At 55.8% G+C, this 12,752-nt stretch overlaps 1 protein-coding gene across 4 annotated transcripts in view; it reads right to left on the bottom strand.

Annotated features, from left to right (window-relative positions):
* ZNF385A (zinc finger protein 385A) overlaps nt 1–10,594 on the bottom strand; it is a 20,012-nt gene extending 9,418 nt beyond the window's left edge. The window contains exons 1-2 of one of the 4 annotated variants that reach the window (XM_034646250.1): nt 10,509–10,594; nt 4,045–4,181 (exon numbers count right to left, since the gene is read on the bottom strand). In XM_034646250.1, coding sequence (XP_034502141.1) covers nt 4,045–4,181; nt 10,509–10,518 — 147 coding nt within the window. In that variant the 5' untranslated portion in view covers nt 10,519–10,594. Of the gene's footprint in view, nt 1–29; nt 180–4,044; nt 4,353–10,508 lie in introns of those variants that run through there. The other 3 variants (XM_034646249.1, XM_034646252.1, XM_034646251.1) reach the window with 3 other exon arrangements.
* Between the last annotated feature and the right edge of the window lie 2,158 nt (nt 10,595–12,752).

Below are 12,752 nucleotides of genomic sequence, written 5' to 3' on the forward strand. Positions count from 1 at the left end.
AGGGAGAGAGGAGGGGCCGGGTGGCTTACCCTGCGGGACCCCGGGGGCCGCGACTCCATGGCCCGGGGTGGCGGACCCGGGCGGGGCACCCGAGCCTGGCCGGGCCGGGCAGGCCGGGGACGCGGCGCTCGTTGCCCGGGTGGCTCAGGGCTGTGCGGCCGGGCCGGCCCGAGAAGGGGAGGCGGTGCCGGCCGGGACCGGAGCCCGCCCCGGAGGCGGGGCCGAGGGCGGGCCGCGGACGGGGGCGGGGCTAGGGCGCCTGAGAGGGATGAGGGGGGCTAGGGTGAAAAGAGGAGAGGAGGGGGTGTCCGTATCCAGATACTCGTTCCAGAGTGGACCTTGTCCTGGCGAGGGGCCCGGCGACCCGGTATTGACCAGCTGACCTCGCCTTCCTCCACTGAGGACCCTTACTGGGTCCAGTGTCCCCACCAATCCTATGGACGATTCTGTTTCTCTAGCTCGGACGTTTCTTCCATCGCTTCCGCCCTGGCCCTCGCTCCTTTGCTGTCAACCTCTCTTCCAGGTTCCCAGACGACCCTTCTGTTCCCTCTGCACACGACCCCTTTGCCCTTTTTACATGTCACTTCCCCTACTAGGGAGGGGAAATGGAGCCCAGGTACCCAGGTGTCAGGCACTGCTCTCTCAGCGACTCCTCTGAATGGCGGAGCTGGGGGGGCGCCCAGAGCAGAAGCGACTTCAGATTGGGGACATCGTCCCAAACCCCTTCCCACCTCCTCCCCTCGCCCGCCACCTGCTGGACAACCAGGTTTCAAAAAAGCTGATGTTTCGTGCACTTGCTGCCCTCTGGCGGTCGAATAGGGGCAACACTGGGGGCTAAGGAGCAGGAGGGCGGAGCAGCCCACTCCCCCAGACACCTCCTTATCCTCTCTGGACAGGCCTTAGGTTTCCCGCACTCCCATCTCTGGATCTCATCCTCTCCCATCCCACCTAGGACAGGGAGATGAGTGAAGCAGGGGACTGGATGTAGAGAGAGGTTTTCTTTGGGAGACAATGAGGGACGTCCAAGAGCAGAGGAAAGCATAATGTGGCAAGGGGTCTAAGAGGTAGGAACTGCCCCAGGAGGAGGGAGATCTGGAGGTGTTAGTCCAGGGAGGGGGAGACTCTGCGATGAATAATAAAACCACCACCACCACCACCTACTAATGTTGACGGAGTCCTTGGAATGTGCCAGCCTCCGTACTGAGCTCTTTGCATGGATTATCTAATTTAATCTTCACAACCACTATTCAAAATAAGTACTATTATTATCTTCATTTTATAGATGAGGGAACTGAGGTTTAGAGAGGTTAAATAATTTGCCCAAGGTCATAAGCTAGTAAGTGGCTGAACTGGGATTTGAATTTAAACCTGGGCAGCCTGACTCCAAAGCCGTGTACTTAACTGCTGCACAGTACTGCCAAAGGCCCGTCTGCAGCTTTTCTGCAGTCCTCATTCCCCTGCAGAATTTGACACTATTGATGCAGCCCGCCACACTCTCTCCCTTGGCTTCTCGAACTCTACAGGAACCAGGTTGCATCCCCACCCCCTCCAGTGGCTCCTCCATTTCCTTTGCTGGAGCCGCCTCCTGTTCCCGCTGCCTAATTCTGCTTATTCCAAAAGGCTGAGGCCTTGGCCATACTACCTTTCTCTCTCTGATCCTCTCTTAAATACAAATAATAGCAATAGCATACTAATCATAGCAGCTTACACTGAACACTTTGTGCTAGGCATCATGATTACGCATTACAATTCTCACAAAAGCCTTGTGTGTTGGTACTATTACTATCTTGTTTTACAGCTGGTAAAATTCAGGTTCAGAGTAGTGAAGCAATTTGTCTGAGGTCACACAGCCAGTACATTTGGAATGTCAATTCAAATCCTGCCAGTCAGATGCCAAAGTTGGTGCTGCACTCGCCAAGCTTATCAGTGCTCCCGGCTTTAAATAGCTGGTCCCTAGTAGAGGCAGTGGAGCCATGGACACTGTGGGAGTCGGAAAGCCTGAACTATCCATCTGAATTGACCAGCTTTGTGACCTTGGGCAAGTCATTTAACTTCTCTAGGTCTGTGTTTCCTCATCTATAAAATGGGGAAAACGATGGGAGACCTAAGGATAAATGTAAATGGGGTGTGTAGATGGGGGAAAGTAGTTCCAGCCAGCCCCTTCTGCTCTAGTCAAACTGAATCAACTGCACTTCCTCAAGCGCTCTTTTCTAGGCTTTGTTCATGCTATTTGCTTCAGCCTGGAATGTTCTCTAAGGTCCCTTTTAAAATCCTGCTAATAATTCTTCAAAGCCCAAATCATAGGTCACCTCTAGGTTCAATCCCTTCTTCCTCTGTTCTCTTTCTCCTTTTCAGCTCTGGTTGGTCCCTTAGGCACCACCTCATTCAGCAAGTCTTTCTTGACACTCGCTTGGGCTCCCATACAAGCTAAATGCCTCTGACACAGCTCTTTTCACACTACAGGGTAGCTGTTAACTTGTTATCTTTCCTACTAAGCATGAGCTCCCCATGGGCACAGGCTGAGTCCTGTACCCCTCACACTTGCTACAGTGCCCAGCACACAGTAGGTGCTCAAAACATTTTTTTTTTGTTCACTTGAGCCATTGTCAGTGTCTCTGTCACAATATTTATAACTCTTGCTCTGTTTTGTGTGATAATCGCTGTGCAGATGTCGATGTTTCTCCCCTGAATGTAAAAGGTCTTTCAGGTTTGGACCTTATCATGTTTACCCTCGTGTCTCCACTGTATCTAGAACAGTGCCCTGCTTATAGTCAGTACTCAATTTTCTCATCTGTAAGACAGGGATAAAACAACAGCTTCCCTATAGGGTTGAATCATACCTTCGGCACATACTGTGTCAACTGAGGTAAATTACTAAACCCATGTGAGCTTTAGTTTCTGCCTTGCTGTATGGGAAAACGGGAATAATAGAGTCCGCTTTGTTGGGTTGTGGTGAAGATGAAGTGAGATCAGGTATAGAAACGCCTACCGCAGCTCCCGGTGTGTATTTGATACTCAGTCCGTGTTTGTAGCAGAATATGGTTTGACGGTGGGTCAGCTGAATAAAGCTGACCTCCCCCGAACCTTTAGCTCGAGCCCACTCTCCAGGACCCAAATTCCAACTGTCTGCTGGACATTTCCGGCTCAGTGTCCCACTCCTGTACCGACTCACCATGTCCTAACGTGAGCTCAGCAGCCTCACCCTAGACCAGCTTCCTCCTCCAAACCCCTGCCCCTGTTAAGGTGACTTCCTCCAGTCACAGAGGTTTGAATCCTGGAGTCAGCCTTTACTCATCCTCTCTCTTCTCCTCCACCCCCAAATACCAGTGGGTCACCATGGCCTAGGAATATTTCCTTGGAAACACCTTGCCCCTCCTCCTTCCTATACACTCACACTGTCCCTGCCACTGGCCCAGTTTGGACTTCCAGGCTTCCCTGCAGGCCTGCCTTGGTGGGAGAGCCTCTTCTAGCCTCTGCTCTCTTTCATCCAGCTGTCCCACCCACCTTCCTCAAACACTGCTCTTACCAAGTCACTTTCCTGCTCAGGAATGGATAATGGCTCCCTATTTCATACTGTATTAAATTTAGACAACTTTGCTAGCCCCCTAAGCCCTACCCCATTGACCCTACCCACCCAGATGTGGTTCCAGAGAGCTAGAATTTACAAACAGGCAGGCTTGTGGCCCTGCTTATTCCCTCCTTCCGGATTCAGCACCTGTCCCCCTCCCACCTCCCTGTAGTCGCAATCACCACTCTAGGTCTCATTTCTTCTCTACATGATGGGCTCAATGAGAGGATTCATATAAACCATGGAGCACAGGGTCTGGCTCATAGTGAGACCTCAGCAAATATTAGCTCTCGTTATTGTTGTTAATACTATACCAAATAGCCAACAATGCTTGTAACCAACTAGAAGTCAGGGAGATGGGGTTCTCAGAAGAGGTAAGTAATTAGAAACAGAGGAGAAGAGGGCAGGGGTGGGTTGGAGGGAAAGAAGAGGCCGGGTCTCGGGAGGGTAGGGCAGGCAGGCAGGCTGCTACTCACAGTGTTGTAGTTGCTGAAGAGGCCCAGGGTGGGGGCCGGTTCCAGGGGGAAGGGCAGGATCTGCTTGAGGTCCAGTGGGGGCTGCATGATGGGGGGCTGCCGAAGCAGAGGGAGGGGCCCTGCCCGGCTCAGGCTGCCTGAAGGGCAGAGAAAACATTACGTGGGGCAGGAAGATTGAAGCTTGGAAGCCCCACCCAAACCTGTCAGTCCCACTCCCCAGCTGGGGCCCCCACACTCAGAAGTGTGACCCCCGTGGTGCACACACACTTCCCCTGCTTGCTGTCTCCGGAGCAATGGAGCACAGTGCCCTGTGGGCCCAGGGGAGGGTGCAGACCAGTCCTTCCCTTCTGGGTGGTTTTCACTTCCCCTTCTCCAGCCTCCCTCCCACAAGACCTTTAGGCATTTTTACAGACCCAGGAAGAGCACAGACCTTCTCTGCTGCATCAGCAGCACTTGGAAGCCCCAGGGCTCTGGTCACTCCCTTCTTCTGATTTTGTTTTCCCCCAAGGAATCCCAAAGGCTAGGTCTCACCCCAGGGAGAACAGAGTCAGGTGGGTGATTCATCCCACTGCCCAGAGGGGAATATTGAAGCCTAGATTTGGAGAAGGGCTACTGAGTCAGGCTGCTGAAAGAGCTGTGATTTGTCCCAGCCATAATTCCTAGTTAATTGTCAACATCTCTGGGGGTAGGTAATAGGTGAGTGGCATTTGCTCTGGGAGGCGGACCGCCTGGGCTCGTTCTCAGAGCCCCTTTCCCCAAACTTCCTGTCTTCCCCCGTGCCCCTTTGTCTCACTGGGAGTGCTCAGCTCCAGCCCTGCAGGAGGAACCGCCACCCTGGCCTCTGGGAGGGGAATGCCTGGGTCTGACCCCAAGGGGAAATGAAAGTCCAGGCTAGCCACTCCACTACCCACCCACCCCTGAAACCTTTTTCTCCTCCCCCCAGAGCTATAGGAGGAACCTTGCCAGGCTCCAAAGGGGTGGGCCAAAGGCCCTCAGGACCCGTCTGGGCTTCTGATAGCTCAGCTCCCTTCTGCGACCTAGCTGTCCACCAGTCAGGGAGTTCTGGCTGCCCTTCACCGCTCTAGCAAGCCCCTGCCAACAACAGGGGTTCCCAGGAACAAAGGCAAAGCTAGGAGGCTGCAAGCTTGGCCCCGTCCTCCCTTGACCTTACTGGGGCAGAGGGTACCCCGAGATCCTTTCCTGCTCCCTCCATAGAGACTGCCCCTTTGCATACCTTCAGTTTCTGGTGCCTGCTGCCCCCAGGCAGTGGCCTGGCCCTGGCCCCCCAGGGGCCTGGGCCTGACAGCGTCCCCTTCCCTTGGTTCTGCCCCCTGCCCCCTCTCTTGCCAGCCCCCTCCCCCCCAGTCCAGTCAGTAGAATCAGCCAATCAGAGTCCTGGAAAAGTGGGGCAGAGGGGAGGGCGGGGGAGCAGGGATTAGGGAATCAGAGGCGAGAGGGAGGGGGTGGGGAGGGCTCAGGCACAGCTGGGGGCAGGGAGCTGGTCCAGAAAGGTCTGGAGGGGTCTGTCTCTTCTGCCAGGGTGGGTGGCCATGGTACCCGAGGTCAAGGCTGCTGGGAGCGTGGGCTTTAGACGGCTAAGGGTTGAAGGAAAGGGCAGGATGCTTGGCTGTGGCCCTTGGGCAGTTGGGGGTCTGTAAACCCTGTGTGCATTCCCTCCTCTGCCACCTCAGAGTTGGGATGGGATAGGGGGAGAGGAGAGACAGACAGACAGACAGACAAAAGCCAATGAGAGAGAATGGGAAAGAATGACAGAAGCAGGAGTAAGTGATTGAGAAAGAAGACATAGATACTGAGAGAGAAAAGGATAGTGAACAGCCGAGAGATGGAAGAGAATGAAATGAGAGAGAGAAAAAGAGACTCTGCTGAAAAGCTGGACACAGAGCTAGAGACCAGGGTAGAAAGACCGAAAGAGAGCAGAAGTAAGAAAGAGAGCAAGTAAGGGAGAGAGAAGAGAGGGACAGACAGTCTGAGGGGCAGCTTGACCACCTTGCCTTCCATCGGTCCTCTCAGGGCTTCTCCCCTCTGCGTGCACGGCTCCCCCCGCCCCAGCCTGGCACACCAGACCAGGGCAGCCTTAACGAGCCCTGGGCAGCATCAGGAATGGTGAGAGAAACCTGAGCGCTCCCAGAGTCCCAGGCACCCAGCACCCACCCCTACCGGCTGGTTTGGGGCTGGCACTTGCCCCGCCCCAGAGCAGCTCAGCAAAATGACCCTTTCCCCAACTCTAGACTCTCCGAAGCCCCCACCACTCACACACCCATCTCAAGACAGAGATGAGTTCTGGAAAAGGCAATAGAAAAAAAAAGTAGTGTAGAGCCACGATGTGCCAGGCAATGAGTTCTGAGTATTATCACATTTAATCTCTGAGGCAGCTATGATTCTATGGAGGTAGCTGATACTATTTTCCCCATTTCACATATGAGGAAACTGAGGCTCAGAGAGCTTAAAAACCTTGTAAGTATCAGGGCTGGAATTTAAATCAAGATCTGTCGCACTCTGTAGCAAATTCTTTCGCAGCTACATAACCCCCCAAGGACTCTAGTCTCACTTGGAAGGCATGGAGATCCAAGCACAGGCTTCCATCTTGTTCAAAGAGAGGAAGGGGAGAGCAAGGTCCCTGCACTTCCTGGGGTTGGAGGAAAACAAACAGTAGCGATTCAGTTCCCTATGGCCAGCAACTCATCTTTTCCACTGACAGGAGCCCTGGAGGGAAGGAGGAAGGGGAGGGAAGTGGGAGCATGGCTGAAATGAGGCTGGAGTGAGGCAAAGAAGCAAGGTGGGCAACTAGAGATCCGTCTGGCTTCTTCCCGATTGGGTGGTCTACTGTGCTATGAGACGGGCAGAGGTGCTGATGACAGCTCATGAGCAGAGTGGGCACAAGCAGGGCTCTCGTTTCAGGTGGCCCAAGCCTCAGTCCCCTCTCCCCTTCTCTGAGAATAATAATAGTTGCCACTTTTTGAGGGCTTACTCTATGCCAGGCACTGGACATCCACGATCTCCCTGAGGAGGAGGGCTCCACTCCTCAGGAGCTGGGTGACTAGCTCATTTGGCAAAAGAGAACAACAGTGCTGCCTCCAGGAGTTGTTGAGAGGATTAACGAGTCTGTGGAAATTGCTGGCATGCTACAAAGGGAGCTTGATGTTTGCTAAATAAATGAGTCCTTATCTAATCGATGATGACAGTCAGCTCTGAGAAGGGGAGTTACTTGACCAAGGTCACACAGCTAGTGAGGGACTTGAACCTGTCTGTCTGGCTCCGGTGACAGGGCTTTCAAGAGCTACACTTTTGTGGGTAGACTCAGGATGGGGTATGGGGGTGGGGAAGGACAGGAACATAGTGAGGGCTGGGGAAGCAGAAAATGAGGTAGGAAATCCAGGGCTTCTGACATCTGGCTAGGTGAGGGCTGCAGGCAGGTTTGGAGGGGGTAGGAGAGCGAATTGGAGTGTGTGCATGCATGGCACACAAGTCAGGCAGGGCAGGGAGGAGCTGGGGCCTGGCTGGGGCAGGCGGCTCCAGAGGGAAGCTCATTAGCGTAATTACCTCCAACAGATAGCGCCCCACCCAGCTCTGTGCGGGATTGCCAAATGCTTTATTAGAGACACTTCCCAATGCACTTTAGAGGGGGTGAACTCTCAGACCCTTGGATGGATGACCACCTGTCCCTTTCTATGTGCTACCTAGCCCTAGGCACTTTGATCCCACTCAGGTTTCCTCTCGAGCACCAAGCCACAACCAAGCCACATCTAACTCCTTCCATCCCGCTGAGTTCTGGTCTTTTCCTTCCTCCCTTCCCCAGAAATTTTGGCCAGGTCAGAGTGCCAGCCCCTTGGCTGTCTTAGGTCAGGCCTGGGGCCTCAAGCCCTTGCGGTAAAGAATGGGAGTGTCTGCCATGAGCTGGCTCAGGGAGTGGTCACGTCTCGTAGGAGCAAGAGTCTGGAAAGGTGTTAGGGTAGGGCCGTGAGTTAGTGTTGGCCTTGAAGGTTGCGCCAGGATGAGAGTGAGATGAGAGAGAGGTATTGGGATTAGGGTTGCAAGTAGTATTAGGGCCCTAACACTACTTGGGTTAAGATGGGAATTAAACTCTGGGGCCAAGGGAGGAACCGGATTGGGGTCTGGACTGAGTTCTCATCTCTAATCCAACTTTCTCTTCAGGCCTTTGGGCCTCTTCTCGCTCCCCAGCAATGCCTAAAATTGGGGTTTGAGGGGAGAGCCTCGAACCCCTGCATCTTGACTTCTTGACAAAATCCCATGTATATGTTCCCTTATGCCTCAACTTCCCCCATCTGGACAGGAGGCAGGCTGAGGGCTGGAAAAGCTTTGAAGTCAAAGATGAAAGCAACAAGGGGATGATTATGAACAACTACTTAAAACATCATCTTTAATAACCCTAGGGTGGATGTAGGTGGGGCAGGGCTAAAGGGAGGAGGTGACCAGGAAGGGAAGAGAGAGAAGGTCCCTGGGAAATCTTCCCAATCTGACAGGAAAGGGCCTCTTTCAATGCCCCCTCCCCCCAAGGGGCTAGTTGGAGAGGACAGTAAGCAAGGCCTGGAACAGGGAATAGAGCCCAGAACCACCATCTGCTTAAACATAGGCCCGCAGTCTAGATCTTGAGACGGTAGGCAGCGGCCCCATCTGCTGGTCAGGGCAACCAGGCTCATGGACTCAGTGGACCTCAGCATTTGGAACAGAAAACCTTACTATGGGCCCTGGGGATGTGGCCTGAGCCCTGGCTGGCAGGCTTCCTGCCCCTCTGTTGGCAGGCACAAGGAGGGAGTTAACTCCAGGGTCCCCGAGGAGATGTGGTGGGGGTCCTGTTGGTGGACCCAGGCATTTTTCCTGTGGTGGAGTCTTGGTCAGGTTTGAGCAGGTCCCTGAGGTCGTCTTTTGAGCCTGCTGACCGAGGGAAGTGCTGCTCACACTGGCCTGTTCTGGATAAACACGATGCTGCCCCTGGGGCCCGTGCCCGGGGTGGGGCCCGTGCCCAGGGTGGAGCCCACATGCAGGGACTGCACAGGCTGGAGGAATGTGTGAGTCCAAGATGTGTCGGTGAGGGTCACTTTAGGGTGGGGACCGTCTTCAGAGTTGGGTGAGGGGTCTCTTTGCTGGAGAAACTTGCGGGAAGGAGGCAGGCAACCAGTCATTCAAGCCTCCGTTCCCTCATTCATCGAATAGGTATGACGGAGCGTAACATGGTGAGAGAGGGAAGAGATAACAGGGTGGGGAGAGAAAGATGGACGAAGGAGGGCAGAAGGGGGTAAAGATCACTGGTGGGAAGTCAACAGGGGTCAAAGGAAGAAGGGAAGCAAAAGAGCCAAGGAGGCAAACAGTAGAGGGACCCAGCAGAGGGCTGAGGCAGGAGCCGGGCAAGCCCTGGGGCGCCAGCATGGAGCCAGGTGTCCCCAGTGGAAGGCAGGGAGTGTGTGGGCCTGGTGTGGGTGGGGGGGGGCTCTCCCACCATAAACAGGGCCCAGGAACCGGCCTAACCAGGGCAGAGGTCAGAGGTCAGAGGACATAGCAGGGCTGAGACTATTGTGGAGGCAGGGGCCTGGAGCCCCTGGAGCTGAGGAGGAGTCCAGGCGCACAGCTACTCCCTCACCTCCCCCACCCCGGGCTCCCTTCCGATGTAGGTCATGAGGATGGGGTGGCTGTGGCTGGAGGGTTGTCAGAGCCCCGCGGGGGCTCCCCTCCCCCATCCTTACTCTCTCCATTGCCCCTTGTCCCCTGGTGCCCCCGGCCCAAGGCAGGGGTGGGGGTGGGGGAAGAAGGAAGAAGAAGGAAGCCGGGAAGGAAGGGCCCAGGCAGCCAGAGCAAGGAGAGAGCGGGGCAGGTCCCGGCGTGTTGGGGCAGGATGGCTGCGGAGGCAGGATCGGAGCTGCAGGGGCCTGGGATGGACAGTTTCCCACCCCTGCTTCTCCCCAGCCCCCTTATCTCTGGCCCTCAGGTTCCCACCTCCCACCACACACACCTCGGAGCTACACCCACCATCTTTCCCCGCCCGCCCCCCACTTCCTCCTTTCCCTCTTATCCTGGGCCCAGAAGGATGTCGGAGTGTCTGAGCTAAGGGTGGGGGAGGGCGTGCGCGTGGGGGGGACGGGTCAGAACCTTTCCCTCAACTCCGTCAGGCCAAGACCAGCCCTCTCCCCCAGGCTCTCGTAGACCGTCATATAATATTCATGAGCCTCATGAATACGCAATGTCCTCATTATGGGGCGGGGGTCTCGCCGGCTCCGCTTTCCCCTTCAGCTCTCCCTAAATTACCCAGAGAAGCGGCAGCTTGGGGAAAAGGGGAAGAGAGGACCCCCAGATGTGGAGCCAGATGAAGGGGGAGGGGGAGCCGGTTGCTGACGGGCGGCCGCAGGCACCGCGGTGCCGGGAGGTTGGGGGGGGTGGCCTACTGAGGGGGACCCAGGAGCCCGGAGCCCAGAGCCGCAGAGCCCACTCACCGAGGATCATGCTGGGGACCCAGGCGCCCGGGGTTCCGCGTCGCTCTGTCCCGGGGGCCGTTCTGGCCGGGCTGGGGGTACGGGGGGAGGAGTCGGGGGAGGAGCAGAGGCCGGCCCAGGCGGAGCGGGGGCGGAGCCCGCAGCAGGTGAAGACGGGAGGAGGGGGAACCCGGGCACCCTGGGCTCCATGAGGGGGCGTCTTGGCGGCTCCTTGCCCCTCCCGCTTTCTCTCCCACTTGCTGCCCCGGGTCTCCCGGATTTACCGTGTCACTGCAGCCAGGGCTGGGGGAACACGACATCTACAAGGCGGTGTGAGGTGATGGAAGACGAAGCTGGGAACTGAGATGCCTGGATTCCCGGGAAGGGCTGAGTCCGAGGACAGGGAGTCTGGTCATGAGCTGATATGGGGCGAGGGATGCCTAAATACTCTGGGGAGGGATGGGGCCTGGGTTGGGTGGGACACCTGGGTCCTCTTCAGAAATAGGCTGGGCAGGGTAGGTGTGGAGGAGTGCAGAGAACGTTAAGGTCGTTTGTTTCTCTGACTTTGGAGCAGGGTATTTGGGGGCTGGGTTTCAGAGGTGAAAAGGGCTGACAGTGGATCCCAGGTTGATCCCTGGCTAGGGTTCAAATGCCTAGGTCCTTAGGGAAGGTCTGAGTGAGGAGATTGCAATCAATGGACTCAAAGAAGTGGAAAAAGAAGCTTGCAACTGTGATCTTTAGGGCAACCAGAAGATGATTCAAAATCTAGAACTGAGGCTCAACCCTGTACAGATGACCTGAATTGGGGTGGGGATAGGAGCATCCATCAGGCATCAGGGCCCAAACCCAGGGCCTTCCCCATTAAGGTGAGCTTGGACTGAAGAGGACTAGTTGGCGTGTTGGTGAGGTGCAGGGGAGGATGGAGAACAGGACAGAATGAATGGACTGGGGAGAATGTCGGGGGGCCGTGCAGGACATTGGATGTATTTTAAGGACTAACAGGGTGACTTGATTAGAGGTGAGCAACTGGGACCCCAGCATGAGGCTGGAGTCTGGGAGTCGGTGAAGTGTCTGGGCGTCTGGGGAAGATGCCGCTGCTACAGCCTGGACCTGTCTCTACCTGCCCCAGGAGGGAAGGCGGCAGGAGGACTTCCCAGAATGCCATGCAGCCAGCTTCAGGCCAGCCCCAGCCAGAGGGAGAGGAGGTGTGCCTGGGAACTAGAACGCTTGGGATTTAAGGCGCGTGGAGGCAGGTAGGAAAAGGCTGGTGGAAGGGTGGCAGGACCGGAGTCTTGGAACAGTCAAGGAAGGGAAAGGGAGATTGGGGACTGGCCTTCCCAGGTTCAGCAGGGAAGTGGGACTAGATGGCTAATTAAGGTACCAGCAGTTCAAGTTCCTGATTCTGGACTTCAGCAGTCTCTTGCCTTTACCCCACTGATCTGGTTTGAAGAAAAGATGTTCCAGCTTAAGGGCCAGAGAATGTTGGGGGCTCCAATGCCTTGGTCTTGTTCTGATCCAGAGGCCCAGAGATCTCAGGGGACTGTGGCTTTGCTGTCCAAATCTGGCCTTGGAGGAGAATGTAGGGTCTCCTGGCCAATCAGAGGAGGTCCTCTTACTCCAGCTCCAACCTGCCACCACGTTGTTCAACCCTAGTATCACAAAGCCTGCTTCTCCCCAGGCCCTGTTATCCAACTTACCTCCTGCACTGCCCCCCACCTGGACTTTCTTGCCTCTTCCTATTTTTTCCCCTCCTTGGTGGACTCAGAACAAACAAGAGTCAACAGTAGGTGTGGTTGATTGGTGACAGAGACCCCTTGGCCCTCCGCTTTGTCAATCCTCCCACACTGCCCCCAGGACTCTGAATTAGGGAGGTCTCAGAAGAGGGGTTGCTTAACTTACCAAGGTGAGGCAGCTGGCTGGAGGGCGGGGTGACCTTGCAGGCAGGGCGGAGGGGGGGCAGTGTGGGGGGTGAATTCATTATTGATGAGTCCTGCACCCTGGGCTACTAATGAGCCCAGGCCGGTTGCTCTAATTGATGTCAAGAAACTTGAGACCCCCAGATCAGCTTCCCGCCTGCCAGCTGTCTCTCCTGAGCCCCCTCCCCCCCCCTCCCTGCACCCCCAGCTGCTCTGTTCCCTTCCTGGGGCCTCCTTCCCATCTCTGCACAAACAGAGGAGGAGAGGGCTCAGTCCTCCTAGCCCCCTACCCTCCTGTCCCTCTGGATAGCTCAAGTCTCAGGACGAGAGGAAGACATCCTCTGGAGGG

Source organism: Ailuropoda melanoleuca, chromosome 16, assembly GCF_002007445.2.
Source record: "Ailuropoda melanoleuca isolate Jingjing chromosome 16, ASM200744v2, whole genome shotgun sequence".
Classification (NCBI taxonomy): domain Eukaryota; kingdom Metazoa; phylum Chordata; class Mammalia; order Carnivora; family Ursidae; genus Ailuropoda; species Ailuropoda melanoleuca.